Below are 17,561 nucleotides of genomic sequence, written 5' to 3' on the forward strand. Positions count from 1 at the left end.
TAATCTCCGATAGTGCAAGCGACCATAAAAATAAATCATACTCGTTATGTCGTCACTGAAACGTCCAAAATTATGTGGTGCAGCGACATCTATTTCTCCACATCGAAAATATTTTCAAACACATATTTCCTCTAACTCTGTGCAAACTATCGTGCCCGCTACTCAGTGCGGCATTCGGAATAAAAATCCACCGACAGGCAAAAGAAAAACCGATACAGATCGCATCGGAGAGCCAAAAAACTTCAGTCCTCTAGTTTTGGCTCGCCAACACGACCTGTACCTCAGCGTTTTCTAAATAAACCTTTATTTATAAAAACAAAAAAGATACATTACAATATTATAAGGAAACTACGTCTGAACATATAAATACATTTACTGCGGTGTAGTCACAGGGGTCCAGATCAAAAAATAAACCTCTCCCGAACGTGTGTCGACCGAAATGCAAAGAGGTCGGTATTGTTCGATCTGGTCCAACAGGCGTAGGCCTGTGATTGCACTCGGTCGGACCGGGCACAATCGCCTGTTTGAAGCCACATTATTCTGACAGGGGACCGGTGGGCCCAACAGCACGGCGGCACCGATTGCGCCCGCCCAAGCGCTGTGACCAAACATCACCTGTACAATTAATATATTAAGATGGAATGCAACGGTAAGTCGAAAAACTAATGCAAAATTACAGGGGTCATCCCAGAAAAAAATGTAATTTAAACTAAGCACTTTCACATAAAGGAAAGTTTGTCGAAATCATCTTATTTTTGATCCCGGGAGTCTGTGGTTGCGAGACTGCCCTACTTTTCTGGAACACCCCGTACATAAGCGAACGATTAGATGTCTTTTTCCTGAGATGGGACGCCGCATCCTAATATAGTATCATACAGGGGGCGACACCAATCCAACAGCTGCAAAGCTGTGACAGTCGATCGCCTGTCGTTCTACAAATCCCTCTTTTTTTTGTAAATCATGGTAAATTTTCATATAATTGCATCGATCGGGATCCGTCGGGTTATATGAAAATTTATTCGGATGTAAACCATACACCATTTAAGTCAAATAGAGAAAAACAAAAGTCGCCGTACCTTTCCACAATTTTATATTTATAATGGGGTCTCGACAATACTACTCGATTATCTTTATTATTTATCTAATATCTCTAAAACCTACCTTTTTTTTGTAATACATTGGCGAATCCACAAAACAGTTTTAAATTTTTTTAAAACCAACCGTAAATATAAACAAATGATTTTGAGTGTTCGTTATTCATTATTTTTTTTTTTTTTAAAGGAAATGTATAGACAACAATGCTTACCTTGAAACTATTAAAATTAGGTAAAAAAAATAATTGTACAAACCTGAATGTCTGGCCCAAATTATTGAAAAACTGTCAAAATTCGCTTTTAACGTAAAAGGAAACATGTCGTTTGCATTATCGATTTTAAAAGTTACGATCTAGGGGATAATTTCTAACCCTACATAAAAACATTCAACTGTAAAATTTCAAACGAAAATTTGCAAAATAAAACTTATTAATACAGGTGGCTCGCTCTACGAATGAAGAGACAAAGTTCGGCAAAAGTTATGGAATTTGATAGTGAACAGAATGACGAGGATAATTGTTTTCGAGTCATCAAGAAAACCTGCAAATTTTTATCAACGTTACTGACAAGACTGCATTTTCACATTTTCCTGGTTACGATGAACCATTATATGCTTCGTTTCTACCTTGGATATCAAATTATTCACATTTACAAAAAGTGCTCTGAAAACAAAACATCCGATTGTTACTTCAAGCAAAATTTTGACAGTTCGGTTAAGATTCCTTTGACACTCGAAGTTTAAATGAAATAAAAATGCAATTTTTGCATGAAGAACGAGAAATGCTCCAAACATGTCGATTAATTAATTTGAAGAATATCTGGCTTCATTTCATGTGAAAATTGCGCTCTTAATCATCTGAACTTTGACATTACCATGAAAATTTAACTGAACTGTCAAAATTGCATTTGTTTTGTTTTCAAAGCACTCTTTGTGAAAATAGATAGATCAAGAGAACAAATGTGTATTTTCTTTATTTTTCACAAAATTTTATTTTCTTTGTGGTTACAACTAATTAAATTTTAATTTGATACCAATATTCAATTTTTCAAACTCCTGCAATTTTAAGAGAAATTTTTTCATCACAAAAATCCTTTATTTGAGCCTAAAAATTATCCCCTAAAAGCGAGAGTCCCACGCTGACCAAATTTGATCATTTTCTCTATTTTTGCTGAGATTCAAAAATTTTGAATACGTAAATTTTTACTCAGCAAAAAAAAGTTTTTGATATAAATTTTGAATTTTGACAGTTTGTTCTTGGGCGAAAATCCGTACATCTCGACGGATAGAAAAATAACAGTTAATTTTCGTGCTCTAAAAGGAAAATCGGTTATATGATGTAAATAAAAATGGACCAACCTTTTAGGAAGGAAGTTTCCCTCTAATCCGATAAAAAATAAAAATTGTTACATACCGTGACGGCAGGTATTTGTTATAGTTTGTACATTTTCAAACCTGTCGAAAATAAAACAAATGTAAATACACATGTAGCGGAGGAAACAAGTCAAATTTGTCCATAATCATGCAAACAGTTTGAATCTTTACGTTTTATCAATTCTTTCCCTAACGCTTAACTCAAAAATGTACTGGAACCAACAGTCAACAAGTGAACGGAACAAAAATTATAACTTTTTTAATCTTAAGCGATTAATAGATGAAAAAGATGTTAAACTTAGTTAGACTTGCGGATGGTACACAAGATACACCGGAGATCATCTAAAACGGGGCTGCATCAGTACGGGGCCAGTCGGGAACATCGGGGCTCCGTACATCATCCCTGGGGGCATCCCAATCATACCTAGCGACAAAAAAAACAATGTTGAACAGGACGTTTTAACATGTGACCTGTCGCGACATGGAGTTCTTTGAATATTGTCATTTTTTCGCTCCTTTCTCTCCTTTCCTTTTTTATTTTGTCAAGTTACAGGGCCCAAATTTTTTTAAAACTAACATGGATACTTACCTTGCTCGGGATATAAACGTATAGTCAAAGAAAAACATTGATTATTTATTAAGCCTAGCAATCGGGACACACAGCTAATAAAAAATCTACAAAAACCACACATTACAAAATAGTGTCGATTTTCTTTAAATCAATTTCATAGCTAAAGGAAGAATTTTACTGCTCTCTAATCGAATCTAACTTGTGACCTGTACTATAAGTTTGTAAATTTGAAAATACCCAAAATTTAATGTGGTTTACTCTGCCGTTAAAGTTCTGGAACTTTAGACTTGTAACAAAATCATTCACCTGGTTGTTATTTTACTTGTTCACTAGACGTTCATAGTGGTCAGTCAACATTTATTCTAAATGTTTGCAGAAAGTTACAATCGCAACAATTACAAATACATCAATTGTAGGCAACCTACAGTGCACGTGAAGGGAGATAGTGCGGGTCAACGGTGACGAAACGAAGGCCGTTGGTCATTGTTCCGCATTTGGAGACAGTAGGTACATCTAACTTTTTTTTATTCAAAATCTGATAAGGTGGTGTTAATCAGGACCCATGTTAAATTTGAAAAAAAACAGCAGCAATCGCCACCTTAAAAGTCGTAGTTTTTTTTTAAATTTCACATGGGTCCTGATTAACACCGCCTTATCAGATTTTAAATAAAAAAATCGCCAAGTGAAATGCCATTTAAAATAAAACAAATTTTGTTGAATTATCTTGAAGAATAAAGTTTTTACGGATATGTGCATAAATAAAAGTAGACGCACTGTATATATTTTTTAATTCCACATGTAGTCAAGTTATTTGTTTTTTAAACTGCAATTTAATTTTTGTCTATAACATCACTGGGCAGCTCCATAACTCTTGTTGCTTGTTAATGCAACGAGAAGTAATTTTGTAAAAATAGAATGCTTTTGTATAACTTTCGGCAAGTGTTATATTAAAAATCACCATATTTTTGTATGTCAATGCAAAGGAAACTCACTAATTCGATAGATTTTGAATATTTATTAAAATCATTTCGTTTTTAATAAAAAAAAATGTTTGTCATAAACTTGAATTAGGTGAACTACATAATAACAATCCACGTGATGTGATGTGACAACAGGGCACTAGTGGTCAAAAAACAAATGTCCAAAGTTAGTTCGGCGAAACGAGAAGAGCCAACTTCGCGATTTGTTACATGAAGTATAATTTTACTTGCATCAAAATAGCACAGTATTTAGTGATGGTTTCATGTGTTTGTGTATCCTCATTGTTAAATTTGTGTCTGATATGAAAGTATTGATGAACCAATTCGTAAAATGAAAAATTTTACATATTTGATGATGTGAAAAATATAATTCATTAGTATTGTGATAAAAAAAAAGTACAAAACATTTTGGAAAAAATGTTCAGATGTTTAAGATGTTTAAAAATTTTTTTATACGTAAAAACTTAATAATGGAAATCTTTTGCAAAAAATGTATGAACTTAATTTTTTGTTTTCACATTGTGATTGCAAGAAACTTATAACATCCTCTGCGATTTTCATTTTCTTATATTTTGGCAGCAAATTATTGATTTTTTTTTTGTACTTATGAGGAAATCCCTAAATTCAACAAACATCTAAGTTTACGGCAGAATTCTTTGTACTTAGCATCACAATTTAACATCATAATTAGCTGAATCCAATTCTGTTACAAGCCAAGTGTCCCCAAACTCTATCATCACATTTATAACGAGGAAAGAGTGGAATATTTTGTGGAAGCTTGGCGAAATCTTCCATATACTCGGCCTCTAACCGATTTCGATTTTTGGTGGTGGCAAAACTTATAGCGCAGGTCGAAAGAGAGGAGTACCAAGATAACAGCTCACTACCTACGCCAAAATGACAATATTCAAACCTACGTTAATTAATAGAGTCGGTATGAGTGATTAGTGATTAAAAAATAGAATACACGGTAAATGTATAATAAATTACGCAGTCAGGATGATAAATGCAATAAGTTCAATCAAATGACAGTAAAAAAACCAACCACTGCCAAAAAAACTAAGCGAGTGACAAATATCTGATGCAGGCATGCCAACACAGAAGTGCGTGAGTAATACCTGGGCATAGGTTGGATCGCACCATCTCGAATTGTCTTCAATAAAACACAAGATGCCAGTAGTCAGAAAGTTATGAACTAATTTCACCTTTTTTTTTTAAACAATCATTCTCTCGTATTTGCTGACGAGTTATTTGAACAGTAAAACGAAACACAAGATTAATAGCTTAACGGAAAAAAACGTTAAACAAAAGAATCTAGAAGAACCAAAATTAACATTTTTTTTTTTGGAAAGGTATAATTCTGATCAAAGAAAATACCATGTTCCAAATTTTTTTAACAAAATAAATCGCCAGCAAATGTCACTTTGGTATTAAATGAAGCAAATAGGTTTAATGTTACAAATTTTGATTCTGATTTATCAGCACATTTTAAAGAAAAATTAAAAGTAGATCCTTCAAAATTAATATGCCAACAGTCGTTTACAATGAGGTTTTTAGTAGATACGGATGTGCCCTTTGTACCGGTGAACCTTAAATGTATAATAAATTTTCATAGTAAAGACATAACCTCAAATTATAGCAATTTAAATAATAACTAAAAAAAATTTATTGCGATAACGAATTTTAGGTAAATTGAGAAATACGTATTTTGACTTTGTACAGGCATGCTTTAAATAACATTTCCCATTTAGTACTGGATAATCTTTTGTACCGAATAATATACAGGGTGTTAGAAATTTGACTGCCTTAATGTTAACAGACGATAAAATACATTAAAATAAACAAAAAAAACCTTATATGAATGACATGGGTCCTAAACTCAACCATTTCCGAGAAAAAAATTATCAAAATCTCCAACTTCATGTATGCTTAATTCTAAAAAATAATCAGCGTTGTAATAAATTTAAAATTCGATAAAATTCATATCGACAATGTGACATCAGCGCGGCGGATAACACAAGGCACTAAGCTGTCTAGCAATACGCAATTTAGTTGGTATCTGGAATTTGACCGTGTCGGAGTGTTTTTTGCGTACCACTATTTCCTTTTCTTGAGGTGTTTTCCGAGTGTGCGAAAATTGGATTCGAAGGTGCCGTGCGTGTATTTAATTATGTTGTACACAACAAACTGTACCGCTACATAAGCATTTAAGGTTCACCATGAATGTAATTGATGACATTATCGGAAAGTAGCTTACTAAATTGACGCTAAGCCACATATTACAATGTACCTGATTTTACGGTCATAGATCATTTGTTTAAAGCGCAACCTCATCATTACTGACGCTCTTATCAAAATTTGTAACATTATTTTTTTTTTTAATTTAAATTAATCGATTAATTCCATTGCCCATTACGTCGGATCTAAAGAGTTACTAAGGCGGGAATCACTACCATCTCAAGTAATAAATATGCCAGATAGTTGTTAACTGGTTTTATTAAGAACTTCATTAGAGAGCACAAGTTTTCTTCTATAAAGATTAAAATGTAAAACTTCTAAAGAAACGCGGATCTCTACTTTATCTCCTCTAACAAACATAATAAAAAAAAGAAATGAAAGTTAATCAAGACGGCTAGAGTCCACAGACAGAACTTCTGTTAAGTCATAAACTAAAAAAGAAATCTATTACAAATCTACTTGAAAGAAAAAAATATATATATTTACAATTCTAAACACAAGGAACTACGTTCATACTATGTTAATTTTTAAAATACTTGACCAGTTTAAGAACTGAGTGTGTGTTTACACAAAAAAAACAGTGAAAAGTGAAAAACATGTGGAATACCTCAAGGCACTGTTTTCAGCCCACTACTTTTCCGTCTTATTTTAGTTCAAATTCCACGATCTAAAAATTGCATCAATTTGAAAAATTATTAACGGACCTCAGCTCTTAAAGAGGTCAAAACGCGAGCGCGTTATCTAGTGAAACTTTAGTACAGTATATTTACAACTAATCTTTAAAAAACGCCTATAAGCAATACTGTTGTGTCTGTTTGTATTCGACGTACTTAGTTATAAACAAAAAAGAATCTCAGCTTCAGTCTCTTGGTACTAATAAAAATTACATATACAGGAAGAAATAACAAAACCTTGATTTCCACTGCAAGTTAAGAAAAAAATAACCTTCCTTTGAACGTTTTATCATTTACTCTGGCATCAACGAAAATAACCATTTAAAAATACAATATACTCGTCCTAATTCCTTATGATGTACAACATAAAAACGAATATACTTTTACATAATGAATGCGACAAATGTCATTACTATCGTTTATCGACTCTTCTTCGGAGACTGAGAATTATGGTACGTAAAACATATCTGAAGCGAATATGTGATCATTTCGGTACGTCGCCTCTATTTTGAAAATACTTGTACAGAGTGCGGGCGAGATATAACCTATACGAGATGTCTCAAAACTATAAGTGAAAAATTTAAGGTATGATTGTATTCATACGAATAATAGAGGAACAAATCAAAAGTGCCATTACGCTCTTGATTTTTTTTTTTGTAGGTACAACTCGTTAATAAATGTATCAAATAAAAAAAAACTTAAAATAAAAAAAAAATTAAGACACTAATAAAAAAATTATGTTAGATTATGAAATGCCGTTACTATTGAGCTTTGGAAAAAAGGTCTAAGAAACTTGTTCTATGAGTAGAATCACTCCTTAAACTTTTCGCTCATAATTTGTAGAAGACATTCTCGTGTTAATGTTTTGGTATAACATCACTCTCTATACTTATACAGGGTGTAACTTTAAGCGTGGGTCAGTTTTTTTAAAGGAAAATGTGGGTGCTCCCCAGGATCCAAATCTGAAATTATTATTTTTTAATCAAATAGTTGAGTTATGATACATTTTTGAAGTATGTACACTCTTGTCTACGCCGTTACTGGGCAACTCCCGACCTCGATTGCGTGCGTGCGCGATTATCACTATTGTCAGTGGTTACCTTTTTAAACTAACTGCATGAAACTGATAAGAGTGTTAATTAATTACTATTTCAAAGCAAAAAGGAATTTACGTTCTAAAATAATTATACAATCCGAAAAGATTTTAACCCAACAAGGTGAATATGCTTTCCCAAAGGATTTTCGTGTGCTGAATTCGAATCCGAGATCCAAATTACTCAATTGGCTCCGGTTTTCATGATTTCCAAACGTAAATGTGCCAAAATTGCAATTTCTTGACATATTTGAGGTTATGTTACACGTAAAGGTAAATTGTTTGCTGAAACCCAAAATGGAGTCTTAAAGTACTATACTTACTTTTTAAAATGCAGTTGGATTTATCACGATACCATTTTTCATCTTTGAAAAATCGCATGATGAAATTTGGTAGTTCGACTTATTTCTCGATTTTTAGAGATTATGAATTCAGGATTGAGCATATTTGCCTCTTTCGTGTGTAAACGTATTTCCAGATTGATATAATGTGTAAAATATTGGCCATATATCAAATTTTTAGACATTTTTTAAAATTTATTGCAAAATTCGACGTGATAGAGTGAGTATTTTCTCATGAACAGTGATCCTAAAAACATGCAAGATCTTTACTTCCATGTGCCGATGAATTTAGGTTTGTGGTGCAGTGTTGAGTATATGCAAAAATCGAGAAATAAGTTGAACTACTAAATTTCAACATCATTTGAAAGACGAAAAATGACCGAGATAAATCCAAGTGTGTTTTAATAGTTTCAGCGAAAAAATTACCTTTCCATGTAACATAACCTCAAAGATGTCAAAAAAACGTTATTTTGGCACTTTTAGGTTAGGATATCGCAAAAACCAGAGCCAATTGAGAAATTTGAACCTCGGATTCGAATTCAACGCACCAAAATCCTTCGGAAAAGTAGGTACATTCTGGTTTCTGGGTTAGAGGGTCGACCAAATTTTGTCGACTTGTGTTATTTTTGCCGTTTTATACATTTATAATAAAAAAAATAGATGAAGATGTTAACATGATAGATTTCAAATGTTATTTACAATAACAAGATTTTAATAAAAAAAAAAAAATGTGTGTCATTACTTTTTAAAAGCACTGTGTTTAGTTGGTGAATCTCAATGTCGACGATCTCTGACATTGACTTGAATTAGGTGAACTACATAATAAAAATCCATCTCGTGATATGACAATATGGTCCTAGGCGGGCAAAAAACCAATGGCTACCGTTAATTTGGTGAAACGAGAATGATCAAATTTTATTACATTTACATTGTAATTTCTTGAGTTTTTGCATGAAGTGCAGTGTTGTATTACCTTATAACAGTTTTAAATAGTGAAAGATACAGACAATTTTTTTTTTAGTTAAGTAAAACTGCTATTATAAAGTGACGATACGGTGTTTGTGTGTCATCATTTTTAAATTTCTGTGTGACATTATGAAAAAAACCTGTATACGAATCAAGAAAGATGAGAATTAATAGCAATGCACGCCGTAGTTCCCAATCGGTTATGCGTTCGCGTTGGCTTGTACGGTTGTTTCAGTTTACACTGATCTGTCCAGCGGTAAGGTATAAAAATTACGAAAAGGTTTCACAATGGAATTTGCGGAAATAAACTTTTAAGTTTCTGAAAGTGACCCCCATTCAAGTTACACCCCGTAAAAAATTAACCGTTACATTTCCAAAGTCCGTCGTTATCCGAGTCGGTAGACAAATTATATGGCAAAATAACAAAAAAAAACCTAACGATGTTCCGTTTCGACCGCTGCAAACGTAAAAAAGTAACAAAATCACAGTCCGTGTTGTGCAAATGCAAAGTTCCTAACGCTCTTGTATAATATCCACTGAATTCGAATGCTAACTAATCTATGAGGTATGTCCGTGGGATTATTTTAACGATATCCATGTAACGTTACGGTATCCCCTGGCCTTAACGCTAGTCCTTACATACCTGGCGGCATGGAAATTGGGGGCGGCCTCATCAGTGGTCCTCCTATGAGCGGTGGCCCGGGTATCATCTGGTGGTGACGCATGGGGGCCATTATGGGCCCGCCCATCGTCATGCTGATGGGCGGCCCCGACACCCTCACGGGGAACCTCTGCATCATAGCCGCCTGCTGGTTCATCGCCTCCACCTGTTTCTGCTGGTGGGCTGCCGCCTGTTGCGCCGCCGACACAGCCGTCGCCAACTGAAAAATCGCGACGGATGAAATCGAAGAGGCGTTACCGTTTGTGTTACTCACCTCGGAAGCGGCCGTGCTCGACGTCGAGGCCCCGTCGTCCGATTTCAACGGCATTGTCTTCGCATACTTGGGATACCGCGACCTTATCTCCTCCAAGGATATGTCTTCACTGGGGTGGACGATTTTGCTCGAGGCCCCCGTGGTGGCTATCGTCGCGACTTTGGAACCGTCGCCGCCGCCGCCGCCAGAGGTGTTCGTGGTGGGCGGGGCGCTTATGGTGGCACCTAAAAACAAATATTAAGGGTGTTATGAACAAGAGAGTATAGTAATTCTTTGATACAGTGGTAGGGCGATTTCCTTTGATCTCTCTATAAAATGCGATTTTACGAATTTGTTTTCAAGCGAAAAGTGTCACTGTTTTTTCACAAATACTTCACTGACTCTATTATAATTGCAAAAAATGAATCAGTAGTAGTGACGGAAAAGTGAACATAAAGTAATTAATATTTATTTATTTATTTCCCACAGGCCTAAACCCATTTAAGTTTAACATGCAGCATTATAAAATGTATTCACAAAAAAAAAACAAATAATGATTATCACAATTACATGATTTCTCCCGTAGAGAAACATGTTATTTCATATTTCTTAATTATAAATCTAAAACAATTACAAACATATTCAAAAATCTTGTCGAATGAAGCCAAAGAATGTTCCTTGATACCTGAAATCTAGGGGTTACGTATATTTTGCATACCTAGATTTCACCTTTGTAAGGTGTACTGGGGATTTTAATGCAAGACATTCAAAACAACATGTAATATTTGCAACATAAATAGGGTTTTATGTATTTTGGTCCATTTAGCTCAAAAACCCTCAAAACTTTGAGTAAATGGCAAAAAATAGTGAAAAAGCACCAAAATCATGTTAGCGAACCCAAAAAACTTCGAAAAAATTTGTTCTGAACTTAATCAAGTAGGTTTCTTTGTATTTCGATATGCTGAATCCAAATCTGAAGTCTTTTAAGCTGTATCCCCCCAAATTTTGTAAAAATAGATAATAGTAAAAAATCACCAAAAATAGCAAAAAATCGCTAAAAATCACATTAATGGCCCCAAAAGAACTGGGAGAAAAAAATTTTTGACCATCAAGTGTGTTTCTTATGTATTTTAATACGCTGAATTCAAGTCTGAAGTCTATTAGTTGTATATCCCAGTTTTGCAAAAAAAAAACTCAAAAAATAGTTCAAAATGGCACAAAATCATATTTATGAGTGAAAAAATTTAGAAAACGGTTTTCATAAATTTTATCGAGTCGAATCTAAAGTCTGTTGAGCCTCATTACCCAAAAATTAAAAGAAAAAAAATCGCAAAAAAATGGAATTGTGAATTTCAAAAAATCTTGAATAAATGTCATGGATATGGATTATGTACTTCCAAATAAATTCAACTGACTCGACCAGGCTTTTTTTGCGATTCACGTTTTCCATTTTTTTACAATATTCCAATCTAGAAAACCTCTTTCTAAATTTTTTCTCTCTCAATATTTTTTGCCATTTTCAGTAATTTTTTGCATTTTTTTGCAAGATCTGTGAGGGATACAGCTAATAGACCTCAGAATCGAATTCAACGTATCAAAATATATAAGAAACATACTTGATCAATGTAAGAAAATTTTTTTCGAATTCTATTTCACTATTATTTTGCGACTTTTGCAAAATTTGGGATGAAGCTTAAAAGACTTCAGATTTGGGGGTGTTTGAGCTAAACACACTTCAGATTCAGATTCACAACATGAAAATACATCCCTATTGGGTCAAATCAAACCATTTTTTTTATTTTGTGTGCCGGTGTTATTTTACTGTATTAGGTTCAGTTTTTATTATAAACGATTATTGCCATTATTATTACTAAAAGAAGTAACAGAGTTGTTAATAAAATTCTTTTTTTTAATAATTAAATGAAAATTGAATAAGGAAAGTCTTATTTTTGACTAATCTAACTTTTTTCTAACAAAACATCATTTTTGACAAAAAAATATTGATCAGTCACGCGTAACAAGTAAATATCTCTTGATAATGACTAATTCAGTTAGAAAAATAGAGCGTATCGTAATCTATCAGTTTACCAAAGTCCATAAATCGAAGTGCAATTTTTCTTTTTTTTTTAATCAGCATAAATAAACCGAAGGTCAACTTATACCAGTTAATTTAAATTTAACATACAAAAAATAAGACGTACACGTAGAACATGATTGTATTTGCTTAAAATAAAGGAGTATTAATACTCGGCAAGCACGTTATTTTTATTAAAATATGAGAAATTGCTAAGGCATTTATGATGTCGTTTCAAATATAAAACTGTGCCAGTAACCGTGAAACAAATTTATAAGACACAGATATACACAAATACGTGCGATGAGAGACGAGTTTGGCTCAAACGGAATACATCGGAACTTCCTTGACGTATTACAGCAGACTCTAAAAAAATTCAGCACCCACACGAAAGCTATTTTAAAACGTTATTACCCATCAGGCAGACTTGGGATTCGGAATAACCTCAAATCGTGTCGGAGGAAGATAATCAAAATTTTAATCGTGTAAGCAACAACCGATTTGTTTGGAAATTCAAGGCAAACAGTAGAATTCTTATTAACAATTCAATTATGCGGTAAAATTACTATTTACAGACACTGTTGTGTAGCGGGTACCCCTAAATTATCTGTTAATAGCAACAGAAACTTAGGGCAAAAAAGGAAATTTCCAAAATCTGTGGTTTTTAGTTGATGAAACTGTTAATTAATTTTTTCTGAAAGGTATGGGACAAGATTATTTATTACACAGACCCACTGGAAAAAATATTCAATGTGTGATAGACTAAACCACCATACCCATATGTTTTTGGGGCTCGCTGAATCCGAATCCACGGTTCATTTGACAAAGTTCGCTCTTGTTAAAGGTTATTTGAAGGTCGTTATATGAACGGTAAAAAAACTGTTGCCTAAAATGTTGATTTAATCAGTGTGAGTGTAATATAAGCGAATACGATATTGGAGATATCACATAAATGTAATTATCTAGGACTCACAGTATCTGATAAATGTGACGAAAAATATGAAATACAGGAGAAAATAAGAACGAGAAATAACTGGAAAGACTGCTAAACACAATCCAATAAAAAAAATTCCAGTAATGTAAAAATGAGAGTCTATAAGACAGTAATTATTTGTAGTTGTTAGACTGAAATTCAATGCAAAAGAGAAAGGGTCACTAGAAATTTTGGAGAGAAAAGTACTGAGAATATGTGGAGCGGATAAAGTAAGTGAAATGTGGCAAAGAGAAACGATGAGTTGCTGGGAATGTATGGAGAGCCGAGCGAGAAGAAATGGGTATGAGGGACTGGAGCAGAACAACAAATAAAATACACTCAGCAGGGAGCAGAAAAATTTCCAAATTTTTTGTGTGGTTTTTGAAAGGCCGTAACTTCATGATTAATGGTCATATAGAAAAATAAAAAAAAGCATCTCGAAACTTGAAGATTCTAGTTTTGAAATCTTGAGATGAAAAATATTTTTGATCATCACTGTGGGCACAATCAAAAGAAATAATGCAAGCCAAAAATTTTATAAATTTTCTTTCAAAACCGCCCATAGGCTCAGAAAATTAATTTTTTTCTGGCTTAAAATCAATGTCAGGATCATTTAACATGATTTCTCAGCTTCATTTGTTATTTTTTTTATTTTCTGCACGATTATTTCTCATTGAGATATCAGCTATTGAGTGAAGTTTCGTTCAGCGGAGTGAATTTTGGAAACTTGAATCAATCTTCTTCAAGGGTCTTTTGATACGTTTGAGAAAAAAAAATTAATACAGTATTATTTTGAAAAAATGCAAAAAATGACTTTCTGCTGATTTGTAAAAAATACCTATGTTTGTAGGTTTTTTTTTAGCTCAATACAATGCCCATGAGACCTATATTATAAATTTTGAAATCAATCGGTCGAATTATTTTTCTTTGTTGAATTGTCGAAAGTTTTATAAAGAATTAAAGGAGCAGGTTTATTGCTCCTTAAGCATCATGATTAAGATTTAAGATAAAAAAAAATTTTGCATTATTTTTCTCACAATTTAACGTCAATATTGAAAAAAAAGTTTGAAAAAAGGAAATCAAATATTTTAAAATTTTTTGTCTTATTTTTTTCACATTAAATACTTAACAAATATAAAAAAAAAGATTTTTTTTTAATGAAAATTGGTAGTTTTGAAAAAAAACTTGAGAACTTTTGAATAAAGGATCAATAAATTGTATAGCAATGTGTGTAAACAAATGCAAGAAGATTCACTTAGGAGTAGCAACTTAAACTAATGCAATTAATTTTAACACCATGAAATACGGCATATAAAGAAAAAAATTGCATCAAAACTGAACAGAAAATGATTCAGTATAATTTTCTGAATAATTTGAAATTTAATTTTTTTCTAATTTCAACATTTGGACATTTGAAATATTCAATGTGAAATTGTAAAAAGGATAACGGAAAAAAATTTCGAAAAATTTAATTTTTTTTTAAATAGAATTTTTTTTTTAAAATATTGAAATTTTATTTCAATATTTGATGAGTATTTAATGCGAAATTGTGAGAAAAATAACGCAATTTTTTATTTTTTTTTTTCATATTAATCATGATACATTGATATTTAAGGAGCAATAAATCTGCTCCTTTAATTTTTTATAAAAGTTTTTTTTGTTTTTAGATATTTTTAAAAAAATCATCATTTATTATCATCTCATAATTCAATGTTCTGTACATTTAAATGCTTATTCCACAAAAGATAAAAGTTTACTATCAAAGTACTTTCTAAGAAATTATAACCAAGATTTGCGGGAAACGTTTAAGTAATCACACACATTATTCCTGTAACGCTCCTATATCGCTTCTGTAAAAATGTTCCTCGTAATCTTGTTTTCATTATTTTTTAACCCCACTTTTAAACGGGCTCTGTACATTTTAAGATTCCTCGTAGATGTCCGCTATTAGGTTATACCGTATTTTTAAAAAGCATTCCGTGAAACTGATAATTATTGTGCGAGCCACGAAACTCATCAACGATCCATTATTTTACGAAAACAACTTACCTGAGGAAATTGGCTTGAAGTCTGCCCCGACGACGGGGGCCGAAGGGCCGCCGGGCGAGGAGGTAGGAATGGCGCTGGGAAAGAGAGGTTTAGCAGGGCCCCCCTGTCCCTGCATCATAGCCTGCATGTGAGGCGGCATCATTTGCATCCTAAAAGACAACAATCTGACATACCTGTATTATAAATTCTCTACAAGTCGTTTTTTTTATGTGAAATGGTCTAACGTGTATGATAGCAATTAATGAATACTTGCAAATAATTATTTATTTAAAGATAAGGTCATTTGAAAGCTTACTAAATTTAAATATATTCCAGATCCAAGATTCTAGGCAGTCATAAATAAATCAAACCACAATTTTCGCTACTTATTAATCTGCTAAAACGATTTTAGAAATTGTAATGTGTAGTTCATTTCGCATAGTGTTCCGGTAATATGTTCAACAAAATTTTACAAATCAGTCGCACTGTCTACATGTTGAGAATGAGTCACTTCCTAGTATTTTGGACCTGGACTATAATTGCTTCTAACAAGAAAAACTCTCACAAGGACTGAGCATTGCAAAAAAATAAATAACTGTAAACACCTGACACTGGTGATTTTTTTATGCGATGCAAGGTCAAAAGAGTAGTTAACAGCAACAACCTGTTTTTCAAATTAATTCCTATGCGCGGTAAATAAATAGAAACAGATTTGCATAACTCTGACGGAAATTTACATTGCGATAACCTAGAAATTGGATAATTTAGTGTTAAGTAATACGTTTAATGGTATTTTTCTTACAAACGTTTGCTTCTTGTTCATAAAAGTTTTAAGCAGATTTACCAAAACCGTAAAAAAAGTTTTAATTGACAATGATTAAATGTTGTAAAAAATGTAGCGATTTCTCAAGTATGGGAACTAAAAATAAACTTTACATGTGAAACATGATAATATAGTACTCACATCAAGGTTAAGTGAATAATAAATACAATAAATTACATTTTAAATAAATTTTCAGGTTAAATTATAAAATTTACACAACAATGTTGCAAGTTTTCACAGAATAAATGCCTGCATTAGTTGTTTACCCTTTAATTTAATTATTTTTAAGAAACACGAACTCAAACAATTTCGCTATAAGAGAAAAGTAGGTCAACATACAAACGAAAGTGAAACCTTAAAAACCCGACACTAAAAATATGTATCAGTTATAAATAGCCGGTTTTACGTGTGGGAGTGTATTTTGTCACTTATCTCGTTAAAAAAGAAACGACAACTCACCCAGGGTGCATGAACTGTGGTCCCATAGGCCCCATTTGCATCATCGGCCCCATAGGCATTCCGGGTCCCATCCCTGGCGGAGGCATCATGCCAGACATCATACCGGGCATCCCTGGCATAACACCGGGTGCGTTGCCCAGCAGTCCTTCCGGTTTCGGCCTTTTAGCAGTGGGTTCGTCATCGTCGGATCCCGAGTCGTTGCCTCTGCTGCCTTGCTTCTGTCTCTCGTGTTCCTTTAGATCGGCCGAGGGTATTCCTGGCAAGTAAACAAAAAACATACTGTGTTACCGGATCGATCAAACTGGTTTCCACAGAATGATGTGTTTATAGCAGATATTCGCCGTGGAATAACTTCCAAGTTTATTTTTAGCAGAGTTTAAAAATAACCCTCACCTTCCATCCCATATATTTCAATATCGATATTCGAACGGTTCGGCATGGAATTCGGAACTTTGTCTATGGTTTCCTTGTGGACTTGCATGCAATGTATTGACAAACCTGGCCCTGTGTACAATTTCTTATGACATATATGGCACTTGAAATGTTTTGCCTTTTGGTGCTGAATCAGTATCTTCTCGTCCTCGAACTCCCGGTTGCAATACCTAAATCTGGTTAAGAAAAATGTAGGCTAAAAATAAATCGATCACATGTTAATTATAGCATTTTGCGATCTGCAAGACGCAGTTACAGGCGGAAAGCCTGTAACTTTGAAAAAAAGGATACCAGCACCAGGGTTTGGATTGCTTCTTCTTCTTGCGACCCATTTTTTTTAAGTTATAAACTAATTAAATATGTACAAGATCACAGATAATTTATTAGCATAAAAACTACTTTCTTTTAATTGATTTATCACAAGCACTTTGGCTAACCCACTATCAAAGATGGCTGACAAAGTGCGACACAAATTCAATGAAAAAGACAGATTTGTACGTGAACAAAGACGCCACAATAAAGTCGGTAA

At 33.3% G+C, this 17,561-nt stretch overlaps 1 protein-coding gene across 3 annotated transcripts; it reads right to left on the reverse strand.

Annotated features, from left to right (window-relative positions):
* Positions 1-1,264: 1,264 nt before the first annotated feature.
* LOC108903475 (BUB3-interacting and GLEBS motif-containing protein ZNF207) lies at positions 1,265-17,500 on the reverse strand. 3 transcript variants are annotated; one of them, XM_018705675.1, is made up of 7 exons: positions 17,324-17,500; positions 16,994-17,202; positions 16,601-16,856; positions 15,340-15,488; positions 10,265-10,488; positions 9,973-10,210; positions 1,265-2,890 (listed from the first exon to the last, which is right to left on the reverse strand). In XM_018705675.1, exons 1-7 carry the CDS (start codon positions 17,362-17,364, stop codon positions 2,805-2,807), a joined length of 1,203 nt encoding a protein of 400 aa, XP_018561191.1. In that variant the 5' UTR covers positions 17,365-17,500; the 3' UTR covers positions 1,265-2,804. The 3 variants fall into 3 exon arrangements, with proteins under 3 accessions (XP_018561191.1, XP_018561190.1, XP_023310520.1); XM_018705674.1 differs by having other exon boundaries at positions 15,340-15,503; XM_023454752.1 differs by having other exon boundaries at positions 9,973-10,488; positions 15,340-15,503.
* Between the last annotated feature and the right edge of the window lie 61 nt (positions 17,501-17,561).

This window comes from Anoplophora glabripennis, unplaced genomic scaffold, assembly GCF_000390285.2.
Source record: "Anoplophora glabripennis isolate ALB-LARVAE unplaced genomic scaffold, Agla_2.0 scaffold82, whole genome shotgun sequence".
NCBI classification, from domain to species: domain Eukaryota; kingdom Metazoa; phylum Arthropoda; class Insecta; order Coleoptera; family Cerambycidae; genus Anoplophora; species Anoplophora glabripennis.